Genomic DNA, 17,240 nt, shown 5'->3' with positions numbered 1-17,240 from the left:
CAGTCACAAAGATAATCTGAGGTTTGACCTGTCGTGTTTTGATAGTAAAAAACTTTTAAGGACGTTAAAAGATTTCCAAATGTCCAGAGGATGTGGGAAAGCTAATAAGTATGATGGTAGAGCCCTTAGTAAGTGTGCTGTGTATATGGTTGCTAATCAGAAGTATGGCTGCTATTTAGTTTTTGAGGGAGCTCGGGAGGAAGGAACTGACACCCAGAGCTTCAGTTGATTTCATGAGTGTAAGGATCCGAGCCAGCACCCAACCTGTGTCCTCAGATGGGCAAAGGGAGAAAAATCTCTTTTCCATTTTCTGAGTCATGATACTTAATCGTGACCAACTATCTTCTTTGGGGTTTTTATTTCTTCGTTCCTTTCCCATTTGCATTGTTTCCTAGAATTTGCATGGGTGTGAACTCAGTTTTCCACAGAGCTGACTCATCCAACCCTCCGCTGTCAGGTTTAAAACAAATGTAATTAGAAAACCTACAGCTGGGCAACATAAAGGTTGTAAACTAAACTCCCTAAAGTCAGGGGAAACTGAGTCACTTATGTGTCTGGATGTAAAAATGCTTACATTTAGCTACTCAACTGGTCATTGAAAATAGTACTACCAGGCAATCAAGGAAGTGAGCATGTGAGGTGAGACACGTGGGACTAAGTTCTACCTGTAGGAATTATCCTTTTTGGTTAGGTTTGGTTGGTTCTATTTCCACTGGGTTTGGTTGGTTCTGTTTCCACTGTAAGAACCGTGGCTCATGACCTGATATATCTTTCTAAGTAGAGGTGGCGGTTCCGCTGTGAGAGCCGGCCACTTATTGTAACAAAATTGAGCAATTTGGGGAGAATTGTTCTAGGGCAGAGAAAATGGCTTCCTGTTCAGAATTGTTTTGAAATGCATGACCTCTTGAATCACTCACCATGCCTGTTCCCTTAGCAAAGCACAAGACTTGTTATGTTTTTATAATTTACTTGATCTGAGCTGTGTGGAGACTCTTCTTTTCCCTTTACAATCCTTAATCTCGGAGTTCAATTTTCTCTGCATATAACTAGAGTTTGGCAGTCTACATTATTTTTCAGATGGATCAACTCTTCATTAGGAGAGACATAAGTATAACTCGTGGCTTGGCAAATGGCTTTAACTGTTTCAGTCTAAACCAATTCTCCAATGTCAAAGGCAAGGGCTACCTTCCTTGCACATTTACTGTTCAACAAAATTGACTTCTCATTCATTCATCTTTTTCCTGAGAAATAAAAGTGCATACACCTGGCCCAGCATAGTGGCACATGCCTGTGATCCCAGCACTTTGGGAGGCCGAGGCAGGTAGATCACAAGATCAGGAGATCAAGACCATCCTGGCTAACACAGTGAAACCCTGTCTCTTATACTAAAAGTACAAAAAATTAGCCGGGCATGGTGGCAAGCACCTGTGGTCCCAGCTACTCGGGAGGCTGAGGCAGGAGAATCACTTGAACCCGGGAGATGGAGTTTGCAGTGAGCCAAGATTGCACCACTGCACTCCAGCCTGGGCAACACAGCGAGACCTCATCTAAGAAAAAAAAAAAAAGTGCATACACCTATGAATTGTCTTATTGTCTTACTACTATATTAGCCTAAAATGACCTTGTGGGGCCCAGGGCTATTTGTAAATCAGAGTTTGGGTTGTTTTTCTGTCAATCTTTGTATGTTGCCATAGATGAAACTTACGTAGCATACTTTTTTTTTTTTTTTTAGTTTAAAGAATATAGTGGAAACCTAGAGATATCAGGATGGAAAGAGTGACAACTAAGAGATATCTTTAAAACGTTTGCATCACTAGGTGTGTGCTTGATTTTGGAAAGGGTAGGAAGAGCCCAGCCTAGCTCAAATAGGGTTACTTAATCCCTGTACCAAGCGGATCTATTCATTTGCTAATCTCATATATTGTTTGTCAGTGAGAAATATTAATGCCATGTTTTTTCTTTTTCTTTTCCAGCAACATCCATTTTTCACCCTACATGAATCCAAAGGAACAGATGTGGCATCTTTTGTAAAACTGATTCTTGGAGACTAAAAAGCAATGGACTTAATCGGTTGACCCTACTGTGGATTGGTGGGTTTTGGGGTGAAGCAAGTTCACTACAGCGTCAATAGAAAGTCATCTTTGAGATAATTGAACCCTTCCTCTGAGAGGGTTTTCTCTCCCAATTTTCTTTTTATTCCCCCTCTTGAGGGGGCCTTGGGATCTATAGTATAGAATGAACTGTCTAGATGGATGAATTATGATAAAGGCTTAGGACTTAAAAAGGTGATTAAATATTTAATGATGTGTCATATGAGTCCTCAAGCTTCTCAGATTTCTCTTTTTCTTTACAAAATGAATGCATTAGCCCTGACAAAAAGGTGCTACAGTAGTGATGAAATTATAAGTAGATTTGTAGTTTGTCCCATTTATTATTTTAATATTTATGTTTAAGTGCTTGCTTGAAAAGATTCCATTTTATACAAGAAGGGAGATTCAAAAAAAAAAAAAAAGACAAGGTTGGGTTGGCAATATTTATAGGGCTTTTATTTTTTAAGTTCAATTGTGTCTGTGATCCAGAAGAAATTATTTAATATGCATCTTTGAGAATATTATAAAAATATCAAAAAGGAGCTCTTCTTGTGACATGTCTGTTCCAGCTGTTGTGACTGCTGCCATTTTTGCAAACATCTGCCCAATCCTGGGTGATCACCACATCTTTTAGGGGAAGTGGCAAGATGCTCTGGTCATTACTCTTTTCCCCAACTTTGGAAAACGTAAAAATCACTCATATCACAGCTCAAAGAGTAAAACGTTTGGTTCTCCTGACACTTGTGGTATAGTATTAGTGGAAAGTGATTCGTAATATGATTTTATATCCACCTACCTATTCATCTACCTGTGTGTGTGTTTCTCTGTATATTTGGCAATTCGCAGTCCTGCCAAATGGTTTCCATGAGCATCTCTGTTTGGTAAGGCGGACATTTGTCAGTTTTGAGGGGGAGATGTGTTAAACTACAGAAAAAAATGGTGCCTTCTTCTGCGTTTGTCTCTCCTGCCATGTGTAAGTTCTAAGGATTGCCTTTGTAGTTAATGCAGTCTTTGGCTTTGTTTGTTTTCTCGTTCAGTGAAGCAGCCTTACTATTCATAGAAGGGCTAGAAAAGGAGAAAGTTAAAGGTGGTGAGTAATTATTTGGTAAGATGAGGAAATAATGGGAAAGGTTGAATCAATTCCTAGGCATGGACTACCAGACGACCACAAGTTGAGTTGAGGCCACATTTTTCTTTAGCAGCGTGCCATAGCTGACTCCTCTGTAGGAGATGAGCTTCATCAGGAGCTCCTAGCAGGTTGACTAAGCAACAGAAGTTCTTTCTCATGGCTAAATATACCCACAGGTTCTCTGATTTGTAGCTCTAGGTTTCTTGATGATCAAGGAGTGAAGTAATTGACAGGGAAAATATAGACCTATGATGAATAACCAGGAACCATTGTTTTTGGACAAGGAAGGACAGAAGATTTTTATTTTAAAAAGAAAAAAGAAAACCATACTTTTTCTTTCTTGGCCTCAAGTTCAATATGGAGAGGATTGCTTCCCTGAATCCTCTCTTCCTTCCCCTTTTAGATTTTGAAGTGCAATCATATGTTTTTCTCTGTTTGCATTTTTTCCTCCTTGTTCTTGACAAGGAAGAGTTGCTCCTGCCCAGAATGAGTGTGACACTTCCGAACACTTCTTCATATTCAGTTCCAAGATATATCTGTTTGATTAAACATGAGCTTCCTCTGCTCTGAAGCTACCTCTGTCCTCATTTTATTCTAGCCAGAAAAGGAGTATCACCCTAGTGATGATGGCCATTCACTTTCCCATCTATCTTCCTAAATCTGGAAGTTCTTCTCTTTGAGACCAAGAGAAAAATTGCAATTGTGTTCCTTATTTTATTCACTCATCTATGAAAACAGGAAGCAATAGGAAAAAAAGAAAATCCGGTTACTCCATTTTAGCTTTTGGTGAATGATGTAAAGCAAATTATCTCTCTGGTCCAGGTCCGATTACTCTTACCTGTTTTTCCACTTTGAGACATTCTAAACAAAATGTGTAATTTCTCACATGTGTGCCTCTCCCATCTGTAAACCTAGGCCAAACTTGCAAAAAGAATCATATTAATAGTAGGGTAGAGAACAAGTTAGTCTATGGTTCTCAACCCTGGTGCACATTGGAACCATCTGGGAGCTGTGAACACTGTCGCTGCCAATGTTCCAGCCACCAGAGATTTGGATTTAACTGGTGGGGCCTAGGAATTGGTGTTTTTTTGTTTTTGTTTTGTTTTGGTTTTTTTACACACCTTCATGTGAAGCAGGGTTCAGAACACTGACCTAGTACCTTCTAAAGAGAACTGACTTAAATTTACTTTCTTTTGAACATTTGCAGTGAGTAACGTGCAGAGAGTAACAAGAACAGGTCCTATTTCTTTCCCTGTCCTCATCAGTGGAAATCTCTTTGTAACTATGAGGGAAGGCACGTTCTTGGGATACTGATAGGAAATTTAGAACACCTTTTCCCCAGAGAAGCAATATTTTGCACTGTTATTAAATATCTTATGCGCTAAAGTCAAAAGAATGACTTGATAGCCTCACGAGACTAAATTTTAGAGCATGGTTTTGTGTTTGGAAAACTGTGTTGTAAGTTCCAATCAACTAGCTTTTGAAAAAGTCAAGATACCTAAACTATATATAAATTGGGAGTATTCTGTACATATAGATTTATATATAAAGACATCTGTATCCACAGATGACTCTCAAAATAGTTAATGCCTCACCAGCATAGACCATCTGAATATCAGCCCTGTCTACACCTCTCAATGTATTACAAAATCAGTGTAGCTCTACACAAGAGATCCTACTTATTTCCCCAAATGTATTTGATTTTGTTTCATATAATTGTCCATGTTATAATTTTTGAAAATGTTTATTAAAATAGTCATTTCTCTTGTGATATTATTAAAGAGGTGTGCCCCAAAAAGTAATCTGCATAACTTTTAAGACAATTACCCTATGTTTGTATGTATCAATGAATATTGCCCACCAGAGTAGCCACCTTGAGAGACTCCGTATTTATATAAATAATGCTATTAAATTATTTTTACTATTTCTCTTTCAGAAAAGGCTTTAGAATCTGTTCCCTCCCCTGAGATGTGTGTCATCATTGGAGAATTATTACTTTTGTTGTTGTTGTTTGTTTTGCTTTTTATAAAAATCCTTACCAGGTGTTTCCCTCTGATTTACCTGCCTTGTTGATCAGATTTAGCACAAAGTTGTATTTGACAATTTCTAGAAGTTAAATCGTCCCTCAGAGCTGGAGTTTTAGCATCACTGAATCTTTGTAAAACACCATGTCATGGGCTCTGAAGATAATTTCAAATGAAGATTTCCACACCCCGCCCCCACCACCCTTGCCCAAAGGGCATGATTATTTTAAGTAGAGTCATTCTTCCCCCAGAATAAGTGTAATCTCCCGAAGTGACTACTTTGAAGGAGATAGAACCCCCATAAAGGTATAAGTTTGTTGATAAAATATCAGGTAGTCACCGATTTTGCATGTGAAAGTCACCTATTTTCTATGATTAAAGGTCCTGATGACAGGGAATAATCTATTTCTTCCTAAAGACTGTGTTTGGTCACACTGATTTAATCAGAAAAAAATGGGTTTAATAAGCAGCTTCTATCACATTTAAGCCATCTGAAATGGAAACGAGTATGTATGGGCATGGCTTGAAATTGTTTACATTTTACAGTTCTTGTATATCCTTCAAGCCTAACAAAAAATTGTATGTGCCAGAGATTCCTAAACTTTCTGTGTTCAGTTGTCTTAGTAATTTTTTTCATGGTGGCCCAGGCCAAAATGTATACTTAATAGTTCAGTGTTTTAAGTAATTATGTCCCAACAGCTTAATAATAGCAGTTTGCACAGTGTCCTGCATATGCCACTACGTTTCCCTTAAAAATTTCTGACATTGGCTGAGCACGGTGGCTCATGCCTGTAATCCCACCACTTTGGGAGGCTGAGGCGGGTGGATCACCTGAGGTCAGGAATTTGAGACCAGCCTGACCAACATGATGAAACCCCATCTCTATTGAAAATGCAAAATTAGCCGGGCGTGGTGGCACATGCCTGTAATCCCAGCTACTCAGGAGCCTGAGGCAGGAGAATTGCTTGAACCCAGGAGGCAGAGGTTGCAGGGAGCCGATAATGCGCCATTGCACTCCAGCCTGGGCAACAAGAGCGAAACTTCATCTCAAAAAAAAAAAACAACTTACAACATCTTGCTAAGCCTGTGAGCGTGCTGTGGTGCCTTGGGATATCTCAGTACATAATTTGGGGACCACAGATATTTGTTATGCCAATGTTTGCACTGTCTGCTGTTGGTGACCCTCAAAATGGAATTCTTGGCCATTCAGCTCTCCACATTATTTCACTCTTTGTTTTGTTATTATTAGTATTGTTCTTGCTTGCCATTGGCTAATTGATTTTTTTTTTTTTTGAGACGGAGTCTCGCTCTGTCGCCCAGGCTGGAGTGCAGTGGCCGGATCTCAGCTCACTGCAAGCTCCACTTCCCGGGTTTATGCCGTTCTCCTGCCTCAGCCTCCCCAGTAGCTGGGACTACGGCGTCCACCACCTTGCCCGGCTAGTTTTTTGTATTTTTTTGTAGAGACGAGGTTTCACCATGTTAGCCAGGATGGTCTCCATCTCCTGACCTCGTGATCCGCCCATCTCGGCCTCCCAAGGTGCTGAGATTACAGGCTTGAGTCACCGCGCCCAGCCAGGCTAATTCATTTTTTAATTGCAACCCTACTCTTCTTTGCTGTTCATCAGTCCTGCAATGCCATAGTGTCTTAGTCTAGAAAAATGCAATACTCACAAGTCCCAGCATCGGAGGAGGCTGGTGCTAAGATGGACAGGGTTCCTAATTTCTCCCATTGAACTTGATTTAGTGTCTTGGGAATTATAATCTCAAAGGAGGCAGAGAGGGGTTAATATTTCATAGTTTATCACTAAAATGTCTTTGTTGACCAAGGGGCTTTATTAGTTATGCTCAGAGAAACAATTCTGTTTCTCTTAAAAGTGTCTAACAAAACACCTTTTTCTTTGGCCTGAAAGGACAATGGATCCCTAGTTCCTAATTTCCTACCCAAATGCTGTTTTGGCTATGTTACTCCCTCTGACCTCGAAGGTAAGATTTGTATGTTTACAAAATTTATTGGAGCTGGTAGTCAGATCTAGTAAAATGAATTAAATGTCTATTGTGCTGGGATTTTGCCTTCTTAACATCTATCTATGACTTGAAGAGGGATTTCTTGGCTCAAAGGATCTTCTGCTTTTAATGAATTAGCAAGTGAAAAAGTATTCGAATAAATGTCAACTTCTTAGGACTTTTTTTTTTTATTTTAATTTTGCAAATAGAAGGTGCACTTTTCAGTTAGGCCTCTGAAAGTTTGCATAGCCAGATGGAAAAATGCCAGAGTAAAATCTAGGAAGAAGGAGCTACCAGACCCAATAGAATAGAAAGAAAGCTATTTTATTCCAGGAGGTCTGTGTTCCTTTTGTGTTTGAGTGGCTCTAGCGCCGTTAAATGTGCTGACAACTAAAGATGCTTCTTGGGGTTTTTTTTTTTTTTTTTTGGCTTTAATTTGGGTACTATGGATTCTTTTGGGCATCTGTTGAAAGCTAGGACCTTTTCCCTAGGAAAATTTACATTGTATATGAAATATAATTTTGCAAATTTTTTGTTGTTGTTGTTGGGAGGAGGCTGCAGTTTGTATACCCCACAGGATCAGTAGCTCTGTTCTGTAGAATATTGACTGTGACATCTTAGACCAGGGTTGGCAAATTTTTTCTGTAAAGGACCAGATAGTCAATATTTTTGGCTTTGTGTTTTATACCATCTCTGTCACTCAACTCTGCTGTTGTATCGTGAAAGCACCTATAAACAATACACAAATGAATGAGTCTGGTGGCTGTGTTCCAATAAAACTTTATTTACAATCCAGGCAATGGGCCAAATTTGGCCCACAGGCCATGGTTTGCCAACACCAGTTTTAGAGCATTAAATATAAAACTCTAACTAGATGTGTAGCGCTCTTCCATTTTAGTGACTATAGAGCTCAGCTGCTGTTGAGGCAGGTTAGGAAAATGGACATAGGAAACTGGTTTCAGAAAGGATGAGGACTGTTTAGTCCCATGAAAGTTGCTTGTTAATTTCCTCAGGTAAGTATGAATTGTTCTGGAAGCTGATAGAACAATTTTCTTCAGATCAAACTGAGTACTACTTTTTCCATTTCTATGCAATCACCAACATAATTTACTTCAATTTGGAAATAAATGTCACACTTCTCTTAGTTGTTAACTGTATCTTTGGCTTAGGTTATTTGCATTTTCTTTGTTTCTTTCTGTAGTGTGGTTTATACACAAGGAGAATCATGAACCCAGACACTAGTCAATTTCTCTATTCCCTGAACTGTACTGAGATTGGGGAATTTGGGAGATCAGACTTACCTCAAATGTAGAAGAAGGCAGATGGAGTTCTTAACCTTTTCCAACTCATCCACCTCAATTATTTGTTCACATTTTAAGGAAGTAGGAAAGGGTAGTTTGAAATCACAAAATTTGTTCTCAGGTGTTCTTAAAGCTCCCTGTTCTCACTGCGACAGAAGACTCAGGCCTACCCCTTTTGTGCTGTCCCACAAAAGTGAGACGAGTACTTCTCTTTTTTTTAATCATTGGTAAATTTCCATTTTAAGGAGCCTATGGAAAATGCCTCCTTTCTGATTTGATTTTCTTGGGTTGCTGGCCCTAGTTGAATTTCTGGGCCCTGTACCCTCTAGTGGAAGTCCTGTCTTCCCTATAGAACCAGAACAGCTATGTAATTTGCTTCACCTTCTGTTAAGACTTGCACTCTCTTTACCATACAGAATGCTATAAAAATGACAGTCTGCCAGTGACTGAAGCTTTCTCATTTTTTTTCTTCCAGAACAATAGCACACATCTTGGTTAAAGCTATAGTCTCTTTATTATTCAGAAACATTCTTTTTCCTGCTGCACCGTTAAGGAGACATACCTTATGCTTAGAATGATACTTGGAAACTCCTTAAGAGGGCATATTGAAGTATTTGATCTGGCAGTTTACCTAAAAGAATGTTTTCTCTTCACCTAGGGAAATAAAACCTGAATTCCAGAGCCTTCAAAATGAAATTATCCTTCCAGGGGAAGCACATTGCCACCAAATACATCACTTGCTACCTGTTCCTGGTGACTACACAGAAGATGTGTTATTTTTCTGAGGTTTAGAAAGTCATTGTTTACAGCTATGCAAATATCATTGTGCTATTACAGATTTTTCTGATGAAGTAGTTTGAAATCAAGACGTTAGTTGAAGGTAATCTTTTCAGTTTCTGATCCAAATTTCTTTTTCAAGCAAAATTCCTCTGAAAGCCTCTTTCCTTATAGAGGTGATAAAGGCACTAGCCTAAGCAGAAACATAAAGTAAAAAACTCTGTAGTAGGGAATTTTTGTTGGTGAGAAATCAGTATCGTCTTATAACACAAACACGTATTAATAGAACTTAAAAATATTCAGCCTAATTCCTTGGGACTTTCAGTATCTTGACATAACTTGTATTATCATTTGAACTTGGAAATTGAGCCCTTTATTTTTGGGAGTTTACAGTTAAATTTTGGAAGACTTGTATTTCTTTCTTAGATGTTGTTAGTATGAATAGAATTTTTTTGTGGGCAGTTCATCTTGATGTGTGCCGTAGCTTTCTCCAGTTTATACGTTTGCATTTCTGAGATTCAGGGTCTTTCTTAAGAAAGGAGGCTAATGTTTAAGACCTGGAGGCTGAATTCAGGGAGAGTATTGGCAAGTTTAGGCACTTCGTTGTGTCTTAATGTGGGAAACAGAACTTTCTAAGTAATCTCTGGAGTTTGTAGCTTAGACCAGGCCTTCAAAAGTCTTCTCTGTTTTCCTTTGCTGCAGTTTGCTTGTTATTTCTCTGCCGGTCACAGATGACCTGGACTGACTTAATGTTTTTGTGGTAAGGAACTGATCTGGCCATTTTTATATATCAAAAATCAAAGTCAACAATTTTGTATCAGTCTGCCTAAATGAACTCTATTGTTTCCAGTTCTTAAAAATTTAAGGGCTATCTAAGATGAGTTTAAGCGAAACCCTCATTCAAAACATGCGACCTTATAATAAGAACTTCCTTTAAAAGACAAGCAGCAAGGTTGGGTATCTGATTTCGCTAAGTAATATTCTACTGTGGTCAGAAATGAGTCATTTGCATCATTTGGTCACTACCAATATTTGTATTGGAGTCTGCAAGATATTTCGACAAAGTAAGTCAAACCACTGTCTTAGGGGATTGTTGCTGGACTTTGGAATATAAGACTGAACAGTGATGTGAAGTCATGTTTGGGGGCTGGAAGAAGAGATAAATGCAAAGGGTGGTGCTAAATTAGGAACCCCTTGAAGGAGCAAGCTGATTAAAAAAAAAGCTGGCAGACAAGTATATCCTTTAATTTATTTGCAGTGTTACTGTATTATGGAGATGATTTCCTATGGGAAAACCCATAAAAAAGTCAACCCTTTATTGTTATTTTTTCCTTAAAAATACTAAGCTATAAGAAGATTCAGAGAGTGGCGTTAATTTGGATATCAGAACATTTTCTTTTGTATCCCTAGTGTTATTGATTTGAAGGAGCTACCGTTTCAGACAGATGGCTGAACAAAAGTAAATGATTAACGGGAAATATGATGGTTGAGAAGAAGGAACAGTATGCCTCAAGCATTTTTAGAATATACACCTCATCCATCAGCCTCCTCTAGGTAAAGAAACACAAATACCAAAACCTGAGCTCCTTAACCTTTGGTTCCAGAGGGCGACATTTTTCAGAAAGGTGGATGTTAGAGAAGGTTACCTGATGAGCAGACTTCTTTCTCATAATGCAGAGAACTGTGAATGTTCTTAGAAATACACTACGGGTCTTCACCAGATGAACTAGATTTTATCATTTTAAAATACAATACTGAAAGCCAGTTTGAAGTTTCAGAAGCCATGCATTATAGGGAAGAAGTAGTTGTTTTATTTTATTTTTCTGATCTCAAGTTGTTTGTCCTGTTGTATGTTCAATACTTGGGGAGATAAGAGTGAGGTACAGCTGTGGTTTTCAGATCATATTCAGTGGTGCCTCTGAGGGTCTCTTGTTGTGAACAGAAGGGAAAGAGAGTGTGATGAAGGTGAACTCTGCCTATCTGAACCTCTGTCAACCTCCAGTCAGAATATCTGGCTTCTAGTATTGTTCCTTTTAACTGGAAGTCTCTGTGGCCATTAAACACTTGGGAACATTGGATTAAATTACCACTTTAGGACTTTAAACAGTCTCAAATATGGGAAATTTTATAGCCAACCATGGCTGTGAGTCCCTGGCTTTTACTGTATTGAGTATGCTCACAGAAATAGGGAGATAGGTGGCAAGAAGACAGGGTCATTTAATTTTAATTGAGCATAAATCATTTTGAAAGAAAAGTGCAAGGAATTGATGTGTGACAGCCATGCGTTATAGATCCTTACATGGGGTATTTTCCTAAAGTGGTTGAGAATGACCTGATCTTTGTTCACCATCTCAGTGACAAGGAGTGGAGTGGACTGGGCTCTTCATATGCAGTGGAATTTTTACATTTCTAGGTTTGCAGAGGCAGGAGTTACCATTTTTGTTCACTGACCTATCAGAAAAAAAGCAAATCCTTTGGACAGTGTTGACACAGACAGGGTATGGTCTGAGACTCAAGCTAACAGAGCTACCCCTTGCTGCATTTTACAAAGGTGTTGTAGGTGGAGAAGGGTAATGGAAACCTGGTACAGCTTTTAGAAGCTGGAAGCTATGGTGGTGTATCTGTCATGAACTGCACACAAGGGAATGCTTCACCACCAACTGAGTCATATCAGGTGCCTTGTACACACACATAAAGAGTCTGGTGAATTCTGACAGTGTTATGTTTGCCACAAGAGCAAATTTAACAGCTGGGGTTTCATAGCAACTGTTTCAGAACACTATATGTGCCAAAAATTTACATTGGGCAGCAGTTTGAAGTGTTCTTGGCCAATCTCTGCATAAAAGCCACTTGAGGAGTTTTGATTAAGAAAATTCTGTTTATCTCCTGTATTACCTCTGTGTTTGATTTATTCTTTAGTCTCAAATTTATTTTCTGAGTGGAGTGATTTTCTATATGAACTGAAATGATGTTTTAATAGAATAATAGGTATTTTTAGAGGAAAAGTATTTTGTGTGTGTGTAATTACACAACTAGGACATATTTCCTATGATACTGAGTCATCGAATTAAGTCATTTAAAACTGAAAGAGGTGTTAGGAATGTAGTTTCAAATTATTTAAATACATGAACAGTTTTCTATATATTTTGTGAAAATCTTGATGAGACACTAGAATTTCTTTATGGAATTGAACTTTACAAGAATTTTAATAAAAGAGGTGGATTTCTTCAGCTTTCTTTGTGCTTCAGTTTCCTAGCTGAAAATGCTGCTTCCATTTATTAATATGGTCTTTGTAAGAAAACACAACAACACGTTTTCTTACCTTCTGTAAATTTTGTGATAGACACATGTTATTTGTATATATGATTGATTGTTTGCCTATGTTGCACCCTAAAGTTATTTTCAAACCATTGTCTATTGCAAAGAGAGCCTTTGGGCAAATGGAAAATGCCCTGATGCTAGAATGAGGTAGTTCCATAAGCTAGTTAGGAGCTTGCTACCTCTTCTTGATACCTGAAATATTCTGAAAGGGGATTGGAGAGGTCCTATGCACTCCTGTCTTTCAAAACCTATCTCCAGCACTTCAAAGTAGCATCTCTGGGGAGTTTGAAATAAAAGAATGAATGCTATTCAGTGGATTCCCTCATTGAGGCCCCCATCTTTCCTGCTAGGTGCAGCTTTTTCTGAGTGGAATCATCTCTTCTTTATGGATTGCCGCATTGTCTCTTTGTGAATGAAGCAGGCTGAACTGTAGAGCATGAAACTCATTAGAAGTTTATAAAGGAAAGACCTCTAAAGCATGTGGGTGGAGTGTTTCCATGCTCTTGAGGTGAATATTAAAGTTAAATTCTGGCCTTTGGGAACTCTTTGCTTGTGAGCTGAAGAAGGAAAGAAGGAGTTGGGGGTGTATATCAAATTTTGTGTGTTTTTCTATATGGAAATATATGAGCATCAAGTGATCACTTCAATAAGGCCTCAGGATTGTATTTAAAATACCTGTTTTGTGGGACAGCATGCCTTTGTTTTCTTTGCCTGTTGGCTTTGGTGGCTCCAAACATTTTCGTTTTAGGCTGGCTTTCCTGTTACCCAGGTTGTATGCATTTTTTTTTTCCATTTGAACTATTGTTTATCATTATTAATGATGTTATCTCAAAATCCTAAAGCCAAGGAAATAGCCAATATGCAGGACTGGCAGTAGATATAAGCATTGGTGTTAATGTAGGTTAAGTTTTAATAGTGTTCCCAGAAATATACTGAATTGAGGGATAATGTAGCTTTAAAGAAATTATGTTTGTTTTTAACATTTGGAGAAGCCACTTGTCCTGGGTCCCTATTCTTGAGACACTCATCTTTTCATGCAAACATCATTGATGGGGGACAAGCCTGGATGATTGACTTCTATCAGTCAATAGACAAAGAATTATAATAATTGCCAAAGGTGAGGGTAATTTTGCCTTACAAGTATGTGGGTCATTCTGTGGTGAAATTTCCCATCACATCTAGTGAAAAACAACCTTTTCATTTCCCTCCTTTCTAATCCAAGATCATATTTTTAAAGTAGGTTTCTGATGTATCATGAAATATTTCTGTGAATCTGTGTTTTTGACCAAGGAAATGGCTGAGATGTTAAACCACATGGTTGTTCCACGGTTCATCTGGCTACTGTTCTGGGTCCCCTCTGACACCTCAAAAAGAAAATGAAATTGGGAGATTAAATCAAGCTTGACCTCCTCTTTTAATGAGGAACTTTCACATTGACTTCCTATCTCAGGATATTCTTCAGTTTCATACTGCTGAGGAGAAAGGAACAAGCTGCAGACACTGTAACTGGTCTCCAGATGTGTGTATATGCGTGTAAAACTTCACACCGTGTGTGTTTTGTTCAATGTTGTGTCAATCTACAAACTGACTCAAACAACAGTTTAACGATAGAGAAGACAGTGATAATGGCAAAAAACACCCAACCACCTTTTTCCGTCAAAGTGCTTGCTATGACTTTCATAGCTGGGACAAGCAACATTAAGTATTCAGGAGCAAAGTGTTCTTGAAAGAAATGGTGTGTTGATCTCATAAGAAAATGTACAACCAATAAAAGACATTTTAAAAAGCGTAGTGAGTCTGTACATTAATTGAGTTGTTGGAAACCCTGTGTTCCAGGAACATGGTATAAAAGGCTCTCCTGGTAAAAGCTTTCCTGGTCTATATAGTCTTGTTATTCTTTCTCTATGCTTCTCCTATTTCTACCACCACACTTCCAAAACAGACTAGAACAAAACCTAAGAACACAACAGTATTGCAGTTATATTTGTCTGTTTTCATGCTGCTGATAAAAACATACCTGAGACTGAGCAATTTACAAAAGAAAGTGGTTTAATGTACTCACAGTTCCACATGGCTGGGGAGGCTTCACAATCACAGTGTAAGATGAAAGGCATGTCTCAACATGGTGGTAGACAAGAGGGGAGAGAGAGCCAAGCTAAAGGGTAACCCCTTATAAGACCCTCAAATCTCTTGAGACTTATTCACTATTGTGAGAACAGTATGAGGGAAACTGCCCTCATGATTCAATTATCTCCCACTGGGTCCCTCCCACAACACGTGGGAATTATGAGAGCTAAAATAATTTGGGTGGGGACACAGCCAAACTTTATCAGCAGTCCTGAAGACTCATTAGAAAATCATTTCAAGGCCAGGCACAGTGGCTCACGCCTGCAGTCCTAGCACTTTGGGAGGCTGAGGCAGGCAGATTGCCTGAGCTCAGGAGTTTGAGACCAGCCTGGGCCACATGGCGAAACCCCATCTCTACTAAAAATACAAAAAAAATTATCTGAGTGTGGTGATATGCACCTGTAATCCCAGCTACTTGAGAGGCTGAGGCACAAGAATTGTTTGAACCTGAGAGGTGGAAGTGGCAGTGAGCAGAGATCATGCCACTGAACTCCAGCCTGGATGACAGAGTGAGACCCTGTCTCCAAAGAAACAAAAACAAAAACAAAAACACAAAAAAAAAAAAAAAAAAGGAAAAGAAAAGAATTTCATCTCTAGTCTACTTCAGACTCAATATATATCTATATTTTTTCTTCCCCGAGACACAATCTTGCTCTACCGCTCAGAGCTGGAGTGCAATGGCGCGATCTTGGCTCACTGCAACCTCCACCTCCTGGGTTCAAGCAATTCTCCTGCCTCAGCCTCTTGAGTAGTTGGGATTACAGGCACCTGCCACCACGCCTGGCTGATTTTTGTATTTTTAGTAGAGATGGGGTTTCACTATGTTGGCCAGGATGGTCTCGAACTCCTGACCTCATGATCCACCCACCTTGGCCTCCCAAAGTGCTGGGATTACAGGCGTGAGCCACCATGCCCACCCTCAGACTCAATATTGTAGGTAGCCTAGATTGGAAGTGAAGGCCAAGATTTTAGTATTAAAATCATGGCTTTTGGTAAGGATGAGTCCAGATGGATCCAATGAAAAGATTAAGAACAACTGTTTTTTGGCTTCCATGTGTTGCTGACACTGAACTAGGCCAACTAGTCATTCAAGTTTTTCCTGGTCCTATCGGTGTAATATTAGGAAATTTGCTTTACATGATCAGTCAGTGTGATGATCCAGATGTTCTGGGAAAGAAAATCTTAGTACAAGTAAATATGGTTGAGTCTGCACAGTTTTCTGATTTCGCCTATAAATGGAGGGACTAGATCCATTTAACCTGTATCCATGTTAATCCAGTTTAGAGAAAAGTTGCTAGACCTGAGTGTTCGTATTTGAGTGGATCACCGTTATACCAAGAAGCACACATTTATCTCTAGCTTGCTTCTTTTTTTTTTTCCTCAAACTTTTAATTTTATTTTTATTTTAAGTTCCAGGGTACACGTGAAGGGTGTGCAGGTTTGTTACACAGGGAAACTGTGTGCCATGGTGATTTGCTGTACCTATCAACCTCCCACCTATATTAAGCCCAGCATACATTAGCTATTTTTCCTAATGTTCTTCCTCCCCCCACCCCACCCCGCAACTTAGCATGTGTTGTTCCCCTCCCTGTGTCCTTGTGTTCTTATTGTTCAGCTCTCACTTATAAGTGAGAACATGCAGTGTTTGGTTTTCTGTTCCTGTGTTAGTTTGCTGAGGATAATGACTTCCAGCTCCATCCATGTCCCTGCAAAGGACATGATTACATTCCTTGTTATGGCGACATGGTATTTCATGGTGTGTATGTGCCACATTTTCTTTATCCATTCTATCATTGATGGGCATTTGGGTTGATTCCATGTCATTGCTATTGTGAATAGTGCTGCAGTGAATGTATGAGTGCATATATTTTTGTAAAAGAATGATTTATATTCCTTTGGTTGTATACCCAGTAATGGGATTCTTGGTTGCTTCTTACTTAAACAGATTGAGGCTGCTGAATCAGAAGTAGACTTTTTAAAAAGCCCTTGGTGTTTCACGTCAGATTTGAATCATTTCAAGAGTTAGAATCCAAAGGAGAGGGCTCACTCTACTTCTGTGTACGTTACTCAAATGACTTCCCAGGGACGATGGACTCTATTATGCTGACTTTGGAGTCCTTCTCCCCTGAACGGTATCAAGACTGCCATAATCCTTCATCTTTCTTAAGTGACAGGCCTTCCTTGACATTACAAATTTTAAGTTCCTATAAGGGTGCAGGTATGTGGAGAGGGAGAGCATGAACAAACAAGATTCTCAGACATCACATGTGAAGGTTATTTTATCCACTTCTCCACAGTCATTCCTGATTTTTATATAATTAGATTTTAAAGTATTTTTCTTTTGATTTGGATAATTCCATGTTTTCCCCTCCTCATGTTTACTGATACTCATTTGCCCCATGAGAATGATTCCCTGTTTACTCAAGATTTTGTAGGAAACTGAAATAAAGTAGAAAATGGAGAAAGG

At 38.9% G+C, this 17,240-nt stretch overlaps 1 protein-coding gene across 3 annotated transcripts in view; it reads left to right on the top strand.

Annotated features, from left to right (window-relative positions):
* Positions 1 to 14,437, top strand: part of MAP2K6 (mitogen-activated protein kinase kinase 6) — a 143,305-nt gene extending 128,868 nt beyond the window's left edge. For 2 of the 3 annotated variants that reach the window (XM_008011966.3, XM_008011968.3), the window contains exon 12: positions 1,974 to 14,437. In XM_008011966.3, coding sequence (XP_008010157.1) covers positions 1,974 to 2,051 — 78 coding nt within the window. In that variant the 3' untranslated portion in view covers positions 2,052 to 14,437. The remainder of the gene's footprint in view (positions 1 to 1,973) is intronic. The other variant, XM_008011967.3, reaches the window with a different exon arrangement.
* Positions 14,438 to 17,240: the final 2,803 nt, after the last annotated feature.

This window comes from Chlorocebus sabaeus, chromosome 16 (genome assembly GCF_047675955.1).
Source record: "Chlorocebus sabaeus isolate Y175 chromosome 16, mChlSab1.0.hap1, whole genome shotgun sequence".
NCBI classification, from domain to species: Eukaryota; Metazoa; Chordata; class Mammalia; order Primates; family Cercopithecidae; genus Chlorocebus; species Chlorocebus sabaeus.
Note: the sequence above shows the minus strand (reverse complement) of the source record. Positions and strands in the feature narration are given on the sequence as shown.